The 16,656-nt window shown below is 36.5% G+C and overlaps 1 protein-coding gene across 1 annotated transcript in view; it reads right to left on the reverse strand.

Annotated features, from left to right (window-relative positions):
- Window positions 1-3,185: 3,185 nt before the first annotated feature.
- The window catches only part of LOC139134510 (ATP-binding cassette sub-family C member 9-like), a 23,340-nt gene continuing 9,869 nt past the window's right edge, over window positions 3,186-16,656 (reverse strand). The window contains exons 13-25 of the mRNA XM_070701369.1: window positions 15,940-16,179; window positions 15,499-15,656; window positions 12,706-12,798; window positions 11,705-11,807; window positions 11,201-11,314; window positions 10,604-10,715; window positions 9,738-9,868; window positions 9,515-9,593; window positions 8,766-8,874; window positions 6,041-6,144; window positions 5,610-5,743; window positions 4,221-4,283; window positions 3,186-3,957 (exon numbers count right to left, since the gene is read on the reverse strand). Coding sequence (XP_070557470.1) covers window positions 3,820-3,957; window positions 4,221-4,283; window positions 5,610-5,743; window positions 6,041-6,144; window positions 8,766-8,874; window positions 9,515-9,593; window positions 9,738-9,868; window positions 10,604-10,715; window positions 11,201-11,314; window positions 11,705-11,807; window positions 12,706-12,798; window positions 15,499-15,656; window positions 15,940-16,179 — 1,578 coding nt within the window. The 3' untranslated portion in view covers window positions 3,186-3,819. The remainder of the gene's footprint in view (window positions 3,958-4,220; window positions 4,284-5,609; window positions 5,744-6,040; window positions 6,145-8,765; window positions 8,875-9,514; window positions 9,594-9,737; window positions 9,869-10,603; window positions 10,716-11,200; window positions 11,315-11,704; window positions 11,808-12,705; window positions 12,799-15,498; window positions 15,657-15,939; window positions 16,180-16,656) is intronic.

Genomic DNA, 16,656 nt, shown 5'->3' on the forward strand with positions numbered 1-16,656 from the left:
AAATGCAGGAATTGGCTGTAAGGGGCCTTTGGAATGGTCTGATTCGGCTTTCCTACCATTTGACATGTGTGACAAGTTTTACAGAAATGTGCTACATCCTGCCTGAGATTAGGCCAATAAAAGTGACTGAGAATTTTATGATAAGTTTTCCTTACTCCCAAATGACCAGCCCAGGGCGTTTCATGGCCAGGCGCTATATTTAAGCACGATAGGGCTTTGGAACCACAATTTGATGTTTTATAGCCCAATCGTCATCAACCAAAACATCTGGAGGTCTCCATTTACGCATGAGAATACCAGATTTTGTATAATAGGAAACAGAGCTATCTGAAGTTTTACCTTCATCATCTACCCTGTCAATCAAAGACAAAATATCTGGGTCTTTGTGTTGTTCTGCAATGAGATTTGATCTAGAAAATGTCTGACTTTGGTCAGCAGAAGTTTTACTGGAAGTTTCAAATCCACGAGGGACGACGGAATGATCCGTGTCAAACACCTGACTGAGAAAGGTGTCATTTAAGTCAACATCTGTGACATTATTTTTGAGAGTATTTTGATTCTCAGAAGTTTTCTTTGACATGGCTCGAGTAATAGCACATGAAGGGAAAAGAACGGGAATTTCTTCCTCTATTGGCTCTGGATTCTGGTCTAAACTAGGATTATCAGTCACAAGTGGATTAGTAACGACCTTGTCCCCAGCAAGGTCGTTTCCAAGAAGAAGGTGAATCCCTTCAAAAGGCAAAAAAGGCCTAATACCTAAAGTCACAGGTCCAGAAACAAAGTCCGAAGACAAATAGACATTATGGAGAGGAACAGGAATGTAGTCATTACAATCTACTCCCTTAATAAGAACTTTAGAACCTGAAAATGACTTTTCAGAAAACGGCAGGGTATCTGCCAACAAAAGAGACTGGGAAGCCCCAGTATCTCTTAAAATTTTGACAGGGGTAGCGGAAGAGAAATCACTAGAAAGTGATATAAAACCATCATGAATAAATGGTTCAAAAATACCCATAATGCTATCTTGAGAAGAATTGACCTTGACCTCATTAATTGGGGATGAGAGGGATTTAACCTCAGAAAATGTGTTGCACACATTATTAGACTCTAATTGAGTTGATGAAGAAATAAAGCCGGTGGGCTTAGATCCACTTTGACCACTTTGACCTTCACGTTTTCTTTTCAATTTGAAACAATCTGACATTAAATGGCCGTCTTTCTTACAATAACTACAAGAGAGTGTACCGAACTGTTTGTTAGAAGGAGATTGAGACTTGGGATCTGATGATGTGGGAGTGTTACTTGAACTCTGTGAACTGTTGTCATTTGATTTCCTACTGTCCTTTGAAAAATTCTTGGATGAAAAGGAGGAGTTAAATTTACCTGCATTGTTTCTGTAGGAAAAGGACTGGCATGGTTTGCTGAGAAATGAAGATTTGTGAGTCAATGAATAATCATCGGCCAAACGTGCAGCAACCTCCAATGTATCTGCCTTTTGTTCATTGATAAACGTTTTGATGTCACTCCGGATGCACCTTTTAAATTCCTCAATCAAAACAAGCTGTCATAATTTGTCATAATTCTGACTGACCTTTTCAGAAGAGCACCAACGGTCGAACAGTTGTTCTTTTGTCCGAACGAATTCAACATAAGTTTGATCCTTCACCTTCTCACAATCCCTAAATTTCTGACGGTAAGCTTCAGGCACCAACTCATAGCCCTTGAGAATTAATTCCTTCAAAGAATCATAATTTGAAGCCTGCTCTACTGACAACTGAATGTAAATTTCTCTGGCTTTACCCACCAAAGCACTCTGCAAAAGCATAGACCAGGACTCCTTAGGCCAATTCAGACTCTGAGCAATTTTCTCAAAATGAAGGAAATATTTATCAACATCTTTTTTTTGGAAAGGGGGAACTAACCTGAAATGCTCAGTGATGTCAAACTTGTCTGAAGGGAAGAATTTTCCTGACTGTCCAAGCTCTAAACGTTTCATTTCTAATCTTTCCTGCCTATCTTTCTCTCTCTGTCTTTCTTCCATTTGCAACTTTTCACGTGCCAAATCTGCCTGTATTTCTAATTCTAATTTTTGAATTCAAAGGAAGACTCAGGCTCATAATCTTTTAAGGCGGATTCCTCAAAATGGCCTGAATTAACTAAATCTTTTGCAATCTTGAACTGTATTTCTCGCTTGCACATAGATCTTTTGACATCTACTTTAAGGAAATTTGCCAGTGCTATGAGGTTGTCTTTTCTGAGGGAATCAAATGTGTCCTGATCAAGGTCATCCATAAATTCGTCTGGCTTGAATTCCGCGATGATTAAATTTCGCTGAGTTCACAGTATACAGTACTTTTTGAAAAGGCTGGCAAAATGTTGTCAAACAGCTCAAAATATTCGTATCCCGGACGAGCCCCCAATTTTGTTACGTGCAGAGAAAACGAACAAAAGGGTGAACTCAGCAGTTAACGTTTAAACAAATTTTATTACGAAAATAAAACTAATTGCTAAGTCAGTGATAGAGTACAAGCTTTAAAAATGTACAGACTACTTATCTCAGCTGGGACGGCAAAGCTCCAGTCTCAGAGTTGTAACAGTCAGTCGGATGAATGAACAGTCCTTTGGCTTGCAGGCTTGAAGCTGCACAAAGTCCACAGTATAAATCCAGCGTTGGCAGTGAAGGTCTTGAAAAGTCTTGAGAATGACTACTGCTGGAGTTTAGTAACACACAAGAGACACGATCCCAAAAGTCTGACTGGAAGCTGTGCACGCCCCTTTTATACCCATGTGCTTACATAAAGGCATATAAGAACAATCTATAACTTTTATTGACATGCTAATTACTGTTCTAAAATTATCTCTCTTACACAACTAATTAACTTTCCAGAACATTCCAAACATGACTAATTGAATTCAAGGTTGTGAGGTCATTAAGGGCAGTGACCTTGAGAATGTTCTAGACTAATTGAACTCAGGTCATGATGAGTGTGGGGGAAATGACCTACATAACAGAACTCTGATTACTTATTATTACCGGCGACTTTTTGCTCATGTTATCAGATGTGGTATTTCTGTACGTGATTTAAGTACAGGCCTTCACTCCCCTCAAACTCACTATCTGTAGATAATATGTATGCACGTTCTTTTATCCACACAATGTCAGCTCCATTGACAGAAAGCAAATCTATAATACTATCATGTGACATCAAAAGTCAACACACTTTATTTGCAGGGCAAAAAATGAGTATACATTTTTACAAAAGAGAACTTTTTTGATAAAACTCTGCGGATAAAATAGAGTTGAATTGTAGTTAAAAACTGTATTCTACATCCTGAGAAGACAGCATGATCAGAATGACTGTTATTTATTTCACGATTTATGTGAAATTTATTATATTGTTACTGTTCGCCATGCTTTACTAATGATCTCGATTTTCAATATAATGTAATTTAATCTTAATATTACTTCTCAAATTATTAGTTTTAAATTGTGTAGTCCAACATCTTCACACGTGTCATTGTAGATAGAAAACTCATATAGGGAAATAAATCAAAGAACTCGAAATCATTGACTTACTTTAATCATAATGTAAAGTACACTTGGTCTTAAATTTCTAAGTGTAAATTTCAAAGTTTATTTTTAAAAACATATTCCACTTTACTGTTGCGCTATTATAGAGGAATGAAAGCGATGTATAATTTTTATATTGTAACAGAAAAGTTACAATACTAGAGCAAATTTAGTTATATCTTATTGACAATTCACAACAATATTCATCGTCAAGACGTCATATTGTGGACTTTGTACTTTCTCTACATTCATTGGCTTCCTTGGACTAGCGATGCAAATACACCGCCATCTTTCCGTAGTAAATTTGCTGGTGTGTCATACTCCGCAACAAGGCCTTCACTCAATACCAGTACCATGTCAGAATCCATGATGGTCGAAATTCGATGCTGTATGGCGAACCGAACAGACATAATTCAGTAATAATAAGTACGTTGGAACAACCTTTTGCAAAGCTTAAAACACGCAAATGCCGGACTGATATAAAAGGAATGGTAAAGAGCCGACAATATATCATTGTTCTTATGTGTGTGTAATTAATCCCTAGTTTTGAAAATAGTTGGGCGATTGGAGTTTTCTTCCCTAAAAGCACTCGTCATTGCTTTCAAAGCGATAAAGTGGAGAATGATCGTTGAAGAACACGTGAACTTACCGCGATTGTCAGCACTGTTCTGTTAGCAAATGCCGTTGCGACAACTTCTTGCAAAATGGCATCCTATAATTGCATTGGAAGGAAATGGGTAAAAATACTTACAGAGATGTCTATCAGTGAAATTTTGTAATGTCACCGTCACTAAAATTCTGTAATGACTTACAGCTACACGGTTGCATCAGTAATTCAATATGTCTGTAATGATACTATATGTGGTAGCCGTATGTATATTGAGAAATGAAACCGGTCATAATACCATTGACTTGTAACAGCTGGCTGTTTTTTGTACTTAATTAAAATTTTACTTCAAAGTGATTAACTCCATTGATAGATCTATGAACTCACACAGCTCGATGTGGTCTTTGTCCGAAATATAGGTCGAGATATGATTTTAAGAAAGCCACAAACCGTACTCAAAAAGTATGGTGTTTTGAAATTAATATTTAATTGATACTTGTGTTGTTACTTTTCCACTGTCGAACGATGAAGATTTCTGCTAAAATTTTTCCCGGCTTCTTGCTAAAAGTAAAACAAGATAACGGGTCTACTAGGATTACGGGTCTACTAGTTATGGCACAGTTGAGATCAGTAAATCACAAGGCTGAGGAGACATAGTCAGCAGTAGCGATAAGATGATCCACTCTTCAAGACAACAACGCAGGTTGTCGATATGATTGGTATCATTGCAGGGAAATATTATCGCCGACTAATTTCTACATATTTACTGACTGTTAAAGGGCCATTATTTGTAACTTTTGACCATTTTTTACCCCGGAAAATTCCATGTTGGAGGCTCATATTTGTTGCAAAATGTTGTTTTACGAAGAAACAAACATGATTAGTGATGTTATAGCCACATAAAACTGCTAATTTTTGTCCAAACGTGTTGCCCTTCCGAGCTCGTTTGTTGACATCTGGCATGCTCAGCGTGCTGGGGAGAACGCAGACATCATAGTGGTGACGCCGCGATCACGCCAGATGTACAAGTTCACCTTTATTGCGCGAGGATGAAAACAATATTGCGTCGTGGATTGCCAGACATCTGGCTACGCAACATGTTCGGACAATGGACTACGACGTAAGTACCGGGCATAAGTAATGAATATTTATTTTTAAATTGCTGTAAATGGCTCGCGCAGGTGCAGAAGAATGCCTACGTTGGAATCCGCGTGTCAACAGAGTTTGTATTTCTGTCCGGACAAAAATTGAAATTTTCGTTGTAAAATCACATGTTATTTAGTTGTCGGGCTCGTAATGTTTCCGAATAATATGCGATTCTCTGTTATTTGACAGACTCTTCAACATGAGCCAGTGATCATTTCAATCAAAACTAACGGAAAAATCGTCAGAAGATACAGCTAATGGAACATTAAAATATATATCACATACCGTTTGCATATCAATGGATGCTGTCGCTTCATCCATGATAAGTATCTTGGCGTTCCTGAGAAATGCTCTAGCCAGACAAAACAACTGTCTCTGACCAAGACTAAAGTTTTCTCCGTCTTCAGATACTTGAGATTCTGTCAAGAATCGTTATTTGACAGCACCTTAACATTTATGTAACTACAAACATTAGAACCATTACCTTCAAAAATGTATGAGTGACAGAGTGAATTGGTCATCGTACAAAGTGATGAAATCGTTCATGTAGTTTTATGACGGTGGTGAAAAACAAAATTGTTGATGGCAATCCTGCATAATATCTGAACTTTATAAATTCGTAATTACCATGCCCTCTCATAAAATTCCCTAGCGATATCGAAATACTCCAAGAGTGTCATTTATAAATGAATAAAAAGATACGCAATGATTCTTACCAAGTTTCTGATCAAGTTCATTTACAGTAGTTGTTAACTGTGCGATTTCCAGCGCAGTCCACAAATCTTTATCTGAGTGTTCACCTTCGGGGTCCAAATTGAACCTTGAAATCAATATACACATGATATGCATTATATCCAGAGACCATTGACCTTTATTTTTGTCTTGGTTTTTGCTTCCAAAAGGCGGGACGCCATAGTAAACGATTTGTTCAATGTGTCATCATGGAGTCTTCATATTAGATTAACTATTATTAGCAGTAATAAAAGTATGAACCTAAAACGTATTACATCACTGACATTTATTCAAAAACCGGAGCCTATTGGTAACTTTGTGAGGAAGTTCGTGTTTGAATTTCTCAGAACGAATGCAAGTCTGCAAGGTTGTAATATGTTATTACGAATATTTTGCAATACATATCGAGGTTCTTTTAGAAAATGGTTGGAAAAGACTTCGCTTCCTGTGTACATATGTGAACGCTAAATGTTAAAACGGCTGTAGCTGGCCTGTAACGATTAGTGAGTTTACCATAAATAAATACCTTCATTAACAAAGCTTAAGTAGAGAGATTTTATCTTATCTTGCTAGTCTTAGAGGAGTAACAAGATAGTTCAAATGAGAGTGCTCTATTTCTTTCATTAAGGTTGTAATTTTCATTCTATTCTATAAAATAAATTCATGGAAGTAATATAACAAGCGATCCAGCGGCCGAAATAGAACCCCTGTGTTATGGACAGAATAACTATTTGTGACATATGTTGATGAAGAAGGTGGAAGTTTTTGATAGCTCATTTCAGTGGCCTGATCATCCCTAAGAACATGTTAACCAAAGCTATCAGACGAGCACTTTTTGAGAATTAATTTTTTTGACCAAAAATGGCCCCAAAATTACTAAATTGCAGATTTCATCATAATTTCAATACCTCAAATTGAGTTTCTCTGTAGGAACCTGTATACCAAATATTACAGCTATCAGACGAAAATATCACAGCTATCAGACGAGTAGTTTGTGAGAAATACATTTTTTGATCAAAAATGGCAAAAATTGCCCCCCAAAATATGAAATTGCAGATTTCATCATTTTTGCAACACATCATAAATAAGATAACCCCTACAAACCTGTCACCAAATATCACAGCTATCAGACGAGCAGAAACAAATCTTTTGACAAAACATAGCAAAAAATGCCCCATTAATACAAAATTGCAGATTTCATCATATTTTCCATATATCGCATTTAGTTCATCTGTAGGAACCTGTATACCAAATATCAAAGCTATCAGAAGAGTTCTTTTTTGAGAAACACATTTTTGACAAAAAATGGCAAAAATTGTCCCAAAATTACAAAATTGTAGACTTCAACGTAATTTGAACATATCACATTTTTATCCCTATAAACCTGCATTCTAAATATCAAAGATGTCAGACCAACGGTTTTGGTAAATAATTTTTTACCAACAATGACAAAAATTGCTTTAAATACACAAATTTGCATATTTCTGCACAAGTCTAGCAACGGGTATCATTCAAGGTATGAAGCGGTTACGTTCTGATTTCGTTTCCCCATCATGTACGCCTCGCCTGAGGTAGCTCTCGACTCTCTTTTCCGAAGAGTGCCGACAATGCATCCTACGGTAGTTTCCGGATTTTCGCACATTTTTAAGCGACAGTATGTTCGGCAAAGTTCGTGTTGTTGTTGTCGTGTGGTGCTGAGCGGAATTGACGTGCTGGCGAAAACGGGAATGTTTTGAGCTTCGGGGAGGTGAGTTTTACCATTTTAAAAATGCCTCTAACATTTTTAGGAATATATAATGAGTGTGTTTGAACCAAATTTTAAAGTCTTTTATCGATACTGTCAGATTTTACTCAATGGTTTAAGGTCAGTCATATCGTCTTTTACAAGTTCGTTATGGGAGAAAGTGTTTGTGAAACTGATGGCGTGTTATGTTTTGATTGGCGTGAAGCAGTGTTTCCATCCTGACAGCACACAAAGTAAATATTTAAAACATGGTTGCTACGCGACAGGCAGCACGACGTCATCGACGTGTCGTCTTGTCAAAACCAAGGAGAAAAATGTGGTCTCGTGCAATTATCAATCATCTCCAAAAAGTCTGACACCTGTGAAGCTCATTTTAATATGAAAAGGCCATAGTTTATCGAGACGACCATGGTTGTCGGTGGTTATCCCTAGGGACCTATATAAACAAGTAATCTGACATGTAGTTTTGGAGAAGAAGATTTTTAAAGGATTTTTGACTACAAATAAAAATACAAATGTTCAAATTTCACCGTGGATTGAACAAATCTAACAGAGTATACCCTAAGTAAACTGCATATCGAATTGCAAACCAATCGAAAACGCGGCTTTAAAGAAAAATATTTTACCCAAAACAGCAAAAAATGCCCTAAAATACAAATATGCAAATTTCATCACGATTTGAGCAAACTTGGTCATCCCAAGTGAACTGCATATCAAATTTCAAAGCAATCGGACTTGCGGTTTCAGATATGAAGGCATTGTTGATGAACGACGGATGGACGACGACGACGACGGACGACGACGGAAAATCAGCCTATTTGATAAGCTCCACATAACTGTTAGCAGAGCTCAAATACATTCTTTAGTAAAATGATATGCAAGATACAAAGATTTGATGCTTATGAGGATAGGATCAATTTGTAACTCGCGAAATACTATTTTCATTGTGAAATCGGAAATATTACCTGATTGTACCAGCAAACAAAACGGGGTCTTGGGGTATGATAGCCAATCTGGTACGAAGCGTTCGCAAAGCTACACGGGATATGTCGACGTCATCAATAAGAATACGACCTGAAACAATTGAATACAACGTGGTTTAAGACATTCTGATACTGTAACGTCTTCTTTAATAAGAATTGTCAACCTTTCAATTAAAGATGTCTGTGGAAAAGAGATTTACAGTCAGAATCGTCTGTTTTAAAACTATCCCGTGTGTCAGCATTTACATCAAAATTTTAAGTACTTTACGTTTGCATAAACGCTACAAAACCATTCCTAACTTTGGATTTTAAAATTTTACTATATTATTTGTCCTCTTTTCTAAGTGATATTTCTGAATACATGTTTTTCATTTCATGATCCTGACTTTGGAATGGATCATTACACCTTTGCGCTTTTGCGACAAGCCGAAATGCAGTTTGTTTTACATAACAAACTTTTTAAGTTTTCACATCGCAGACATACGTCCGGTCATCCAAAACCGAAATTCCGACTGTTTTTACTTAGACCATCATGCGAATTATTTTTGCATGCGGTTCGAATTCTTTCGATAATGAGCTCGACAAATCTTTCCTATTTGGACCATCCCTTCCAGGATCGAATGGTTTACCTTTCACTTCCCGATTGAGATTTTATGTTAAAATACTACAAAACAAGAAATGACAATTATTTTCCTATTAGAAACGTTTATAGAGAAAATCCTTCACTTTACCTTTGCAAGTGTTGATAATCCGAAACAGCGCCAACATGAGAGAAGACTTCCCACTTCCCGTTCGTCCACAGATACCTACCTATAAAGCATAAAGATATCTTCAACTTGTCTTTTTAATAACAAACACAAGCGGAAAACCATACTTTCAAATTCATAGATACGAACTCTTCAGCAATAACCATTATGGTGTCCCGTTTTTCAATGTAGATGTTAAAATGTTTACCTTTTGGCCGGATTTGATGTGCAAGTTGACATTGTGAAGCACAGGTTCGAGGTCACTGGCGTAGTTCACAGACAGATTTTCCATTACAATATTACCATTATCTGGCCAGTTGGTTGGTACTAACTGAATTCCTATAAATTGTGAGAAAAAACGTGGCAGTTGAAAGTACCTAAGGTATAATTGGCATTATAATCTATTTATTGTGATAGATGATTCGATGTTGATAGAGTTAAAATTCAAAGAGTCCCATGGATATCTTTTTATTTCTTTAAACGCCTTTTTCCTCTCGTCTCAGAACTATTTTAGAATTCGAAATGTGGGATCTATCAAAGCGCACAACTTCAAAATTTGGTGGCGACAGGAAAGATCTAAATTCTTTTCGAAATTAACATTATCTCAATTACTCTTCGCCTATTCATCTAATATACATATTTACTTCAGATTGTCGAATATTCTTCGTTTGCACAGCGTTACTGTTCGCACCTCCCGACAAATAGAATTATACCTACAATTCTACTAATATATCGATGACTATAAGTGTTCACTTTTTAATTATGTACACAACACGATATTGTGGTGATTTAACCTGCTTTGTTGGTAAAGCAACCATGTATTATACGAAAAATATCTAGGCAAATTTTAGCGCAAGTATTTGATAGAACCTATTCACTTCAACAAAAACCTATCATGAGATCTGTACAGTAAACCCCCTAGTTTTTGTCAGGTTATTGCCTTTGTTGCTTTGCAAATAGCAGTACAATATATAGTAAGGCTGAAAATTCATCGTGCCGTTAAAGGGATATATTGAAATTGTAGCGGCGGAAGCCATTACCACGACCTTGTCAAAAAGGCAATATTGTACAGACCTTCATACTGCTCCGAGTCAATGTGTGTGTAGTATTCAACTCGTTCCATAGCGTTCATCTGCATTTCGGTGTCAGCCATGAGACGGACGGACAGGTTCAGTTGAAAAGATATCTTTGACGATACAGAAACGGACCCATTAAGAATACTACCGATGCGAATGCCTCATTGCCATATTTTAAACAATTGCATCTAAAATATGTTAATTTGGCGAAGAAAATTCGGTAACATATTCGCATAATGTAAATGTACGATTTAACTAATATAAAAACACGGTATAACGTATATTTTTATGCAATGCAAATATCGACATCAATTTCAATCATCTGACTTTCTGAATTTCTTGTTTGATTTTCACGGTTAAATTGTTCAAATAAATCGTCCCACTGAATATCCTAATCGATGTGAATCCTTTTAATTATTTTATTTCTAAATAGCTATACAAAATATTCCACGAAACATTTTATAATAAATAGCAACATGCATATTGTTAAGTACATAGTAACATCGGCAAATTCGAAACTCTGTATATAGAAGTGCAATATAATTGCGCAAAGAGTAGATGAACAGATAATGATGGGTGATCTGTTCCTGCTTACCGTAAGGGCATAGGTTATAGCCAGTCCTACGAAGCTTGGTTCTAATACCCCAAGTGCACACGAGATAAGCGTGGTCATGGCGGACATGAATACGACGATAGCACCGAGAGTTTCCTTTAAGTAAAAATGCAACAGATTTGCCAGAAATTGTACAATGATTTCACTCTGGAAGCTTTAGATTATTTCATATTACCACTGAGAGACTGAGAAACATCGACTAAGGTGAATATTCGATTGCACAAAAATTTCGTGCCGTCATGTACAGATTTCAGAAAAGCTAGATACACATTTTCGAATCCGTCACAATGTAGTTTTACCTCGAAGTCATAGACTGGAAATCTATCTGTCTGACATTTAAATGTAAACACTTATTGCAAAATCAGCAAATTGATCCTAACGTCAGCCGAAAAAAAGGAAAAAACCTTATGATAAAGTTGAAGAGGGTTGTTCATGATCCATAGACCGAGAAAAATGTTAATTGAAAAACCATGACATTTTATTCACCAGCCTTATGTAAACCCATCGCGCAGAGCATACTGCATGCGTATACGCCACGTTATTATAGTCAATTCTTCTCAAAAGTTCCGCTCGGAATCTTCTTTCACACCTAAAAATCGTAAAAAAATGATTTGCTTTTGCAATTATCAAATAAAACGAACGTTACTATCAATTCGACGGCCAGTGCGAGAGTGCTGTAATTCTATTGTTCTGGGGGTTTTCCAGAGTGAGAAGAAAATAGAGAGAAATTCTGCAAGTTTTTGATTCTTGGCAAATGTCTGTTCAATTACGTTTCCTTAAAACATGAGTTTTGACTGAAAAAATAGTAACGTCCTTCTTGCACTACATCATTGAAATATTCTATCTTATATTATTGTACAGAAATTACCGGAATCGTTGACTAGAGGTCACGACAGTTTTTCATGAACATTTATTATTGATCACTATTATGTGGTTCCGTCTTGGTCAAGTGTCGTGGTGACGTGCATAAAACTGGCAAGACATGTCACGTATTGTGATAATTACTTTTGCAGCCGATGAGTAAGTAAAATGCTGCTAACGGTACAGTTACTAAGTTCCTTCGTACATGGTAAAAAGCATGTGACAGGCATGCCTGTACATATCGATGGTAGTATCAGACAATATATTGGTGGCTCTCTTATATTTTTCCGTCCAAATGAAAATGATACCACCTGGACTGCGTACGTACATATATACATGGTAAAAGCATGTGATAGGCATGCCTGTACACGGCAATGTTAGTATCAGAAAATATGTTGGTAGTACTCTAATTTTTGCCGCCCGAATTGAAATGGTACCACCTTGAGTACACGTACGTATATACTAGTACATGCCATTGGTAAAAATCCTGTGACTGGCATGCCTGTGCATAGCTGTGGTAATACTTGGAAAGACTGGCGGGGGAAGCAAATAAGGCAGTAGGTAACATGTCCCGACAAATCAAACGATGTGGGGTAAAGTGTAATTTGAGAGTTATACGAGTTTACCTAAATGCTCTGATAGTCGACAATCCTCCCAACGTTTCTGAGAAGTGGGCGAAAACTGGTGACTTCGTTACACTGTCTAGTCTCTGAAGTTCCCTGCGAAATTACCACAATATCTTTGCTAGGGTTATATTTAATATATGAGAAATATGTGAGACAACGTGGGGATATATATATATATATATATATATATATATATATATATATATATATATATATATATATATATATATATATATATATATATATATATATATATATATATATAATATATATATATATAAACAGCCCCCTCGGGAGAACAGCCGGTGAAAAATCTGAGGTCTCCATTCCTTTGGAGAAGAAACAGTCAACAGGACAGCATATGTCGATTCCATTTGAACTGACCCTTTAGCTCGGTTGAGTATCTGAACTAAAACCGGGCGTCGTTCACTAGAATCAAACGTGGGTAACTTTTCATATCTTAAAAATCGCAGTGTAGAGACAATCAGATGTGGTCGTATGATTTTTCTCATTTATATATATATATATATATATATATATATATATATATATATATATATATATATATATATATATATATATATATATATACAGAGAGAGGGACAGATAGATGGATAGAGATAGATAATTGGATATATACCGTTTTATATGCATGTGTGTGGGGAATGAATGGAAAAAGTACTTATGTACAGGATAAAGCCCGAGTACGAGGGCTCTTCTGGTATATAAAGTCCAACCCAACGATAAAATGTCGAGGCCGCAGGCCGAGACATTTTATCGTAGGGTTGGACTTTATATACCAGAAGAGCCCGAGTACCAGGGTTTTATCCGACTTAAAAACTATCGCCCCTAACTGATATATTTTTCGTTTTCAATGTGTTTACGTCAACCATCCCCTTTGTCAATGTAACATGTTTAGGATATGAATTAAAACTTTTATTTGTGAAATAGCCTTCCAATGTAATGGAACATCCTATAAATGCCCTAGGGCACATTATACAAATGCCCTAGGGCACAGCAGATTTTTGTTGCAGCTGGTTTCCACTGTGTTACCAAATTTGAATATTAAAACGTACCAGATGTCTACAGAATATGACATGTTCACTTTTGATTGGACAGTACTTTACTACGGCGCTGTCATTCGTTTCTGGAATTTGGTGACCAAGGCTTTATGAGTAAATAAACACCCTGAATTGAGCACTCTGATTGGTCAATCAACAGTAATAGTTTTTAAATGTTAAATGTATACATTAAAAGCATATGCGTAATCCGCTTAGAGATCGTCAATTGCATATGTTTATGGACTGAGCAGGTAAGGGACTGGTCAGTTTCTTCAGCCTGGGGGGCCGGTGGATTCATGGGGGGGGGGGTCACCCTGTTTTTGACTTCGGTGATAGGGGGGGGGGTCACCATGTTTTTGAAATACCCAATAGGGGGGTCAGTGTGTTTTTGAATTTTGACACAGGCTCATCATTGCCTAAAATGCTAGTGTCAGCCACAAATTTCATCATCCAGTTGTATTTTTTGGCGCGCCCTTCGGGCGCGTAACTTTAATAATCAGTCATATTTTTCACCACGCCCAACTTTAACATATCAAGCATACATACATCAGAGATATCTGTATGTTCAATATTTTTCAGCGTGCTCTTCAAGCTCATTACTTTAATATATCAGACATTTTTCAGCATGCCCTTCAGGTGCATGACTTTAATATACAAGGCATATATATCAGAGATATCAGGATGTTTCATATTTTTCGGCGCGCCCTTCGGGCGCCATACTTTAATAAATCAGAGATATCTTGATGTTTGCAAAGTGAAAGTATACATTATGAAATCTGCATTTCATATGAAAAGGATGACAAATTCATGATACTTTTCTGTTCTCTCTATGAGAATTCAGTATGAGAAAGCAACATGCACAAATATTTCACAATATACCGGTATATTTGATACAGTGACTTATTTTAGAGATAGAAAAATGACAAGATATCTTTCCTTCTCATTGATGCAATTATTTTCCTTTGTGTCACAGGTTTTCTGTAGAAAGATGCTTTTTTATGAACAAAATAACAGTTAAAAAAGGCAGTTTTTGTCATTATTAGCTGTGCTTTTATGGTTTCAATGTTACAAGAAAAGGTCCTCTCAGACACTGTACACATCAGATTTGGCTAAAAAAGCTCTCTATGGCTCCTCAGGAGATTTAATTTGATGGTTGGCAAGTCTTAACACCCATCAAAGTTTTTGATTCACTGCTTTTTCCTCTTTGATATTAATGATTGACATCCATTTCTGTACAACAGTTCAGGACATCTGGTTTAAGCATAGAAAGTGTGAAATACATTCACAGCTTATTCAAAATACAGCTCATTCAAAATGTACTGTATTCAAACTTTAAGATTGACACTTTGAAATTCCTATCTTACAACTGACATGTTAACAATTTCATTAAAACATAGAATGACTATTTAAAATATAAATATATATGTAAAAAAAAGGTACAATTATATATATATATATATATATATATATATATATATATATATATATATATATATATATATATATATATATATATATATATATATATAATTTATGTCCACCTTTTTTTTACCTATGTCGCGCGCCGGGGGGGGTCACCCTGTTTTCGAAATTTGGAATAGGGGGGGTCACCCTGTTTTCAAAATTTGGAATAGGGGGGGTCAGCCACTTTTTGACGTCGGCAAAAAATAATCCACCGCCCCCCCCCCCCCCCCGCTGAAGAAACTGACCAGTCCCTAATACAAGAACATACCTCGACGTTGTGATGTAGAATTTCTGGACGATGCAAAATGCTATTATCACCGGTATTATTAGAAGAGCGAAAATTGGAACGATGATTATATTGACCACGATGACTGATAAAACTTGAAGAGTTGACATTGAAAATTGCGTTAATGTTTGCCATAATCGCTGAAATGGAAAAATAATGAATAGTTATTAACACTTGAACTCAAGTCCGTGTCATAATTCAGTACATTCGAATTCGAACCAACACCGCATAGTAAGGATTCACCTATTTAAGACATCAGCGTTACGCCACTCAGCTAAACCCCACATTGTATCGTTGAGGATACTGTAAAATTTATTCATTCTGAATGGTAGGTGCAACCTTAAATTAAATGTATAATAGATTGGACAGAATATTGTCTGATCTACAGCCGTCAAGAGACTCATTAGACAGTTCAGACTTTACCTGGTCTATTGTGTTGGTGTCATTCGAAAATCGATTGAGAACACGGCCAGTCGGGGTTGTGTCGAAGAATCTCATTGGTGCATTAATAATGTTACGTAGCAAGTCGATATGGAGTCGTTTGGCGGCTAGAATGGCACTGATAACGAGGGAACCAGAAGCAGCTGCTGTGAGTAGGATGTACACCAAGGATATCACAGTATAGCCTACCAGATAGTACTGTAATTCGGCATTATATTCTTCCTGAAATATGCAGAACCGATAGATATTGATTGATGATGTCCTTAATCGATTAACTAATCAACAGCTTGATGATGATGATGATGATGATGATGATGATGATGATGATGATGATGATGCTGATGATGATGGTGTCGAGATGATGATGATGATGATGATGATGATGATGATGATGATGATGGTTGTTACATAGAGAGTTCTCCTCCACCTCTGAATATCACCAAGGGTAGAGTATATGAATATTCCTAACTCTTCAGTGTACAAAGGTAATTGATCCGGCGACAAATCGTGAACGATATACATCGGAGATACGGACCGTGGTAAATGAAACAACTAAACATTTGTCATGGTGTTGATGGTGTCGACCGTAAACACTGAATGCATATAACCACCGTATGTACATGTGGTTGGAGGAATCATTTATCTTTACTTCATATTTTTTGCATTATTGAAGCCAAGCCTTAAATTTATTATTAAAAC

Source organism: Ptychodera flava, chromosome 6, assembly GCF_041260155.1.
Source record: "Ptychodera flava strain L36383 chromosome 6, AS_Pfla_20210202, whole genome shotgun sequence".
In the NCBI taxonomy this organism is placed as follows: domain Eukaryota; kingdom Metazoa; phylum Hemichordata; class Enteropneusta; family Ptychoderidae; genus Ptychodera; species Ptychodera flava.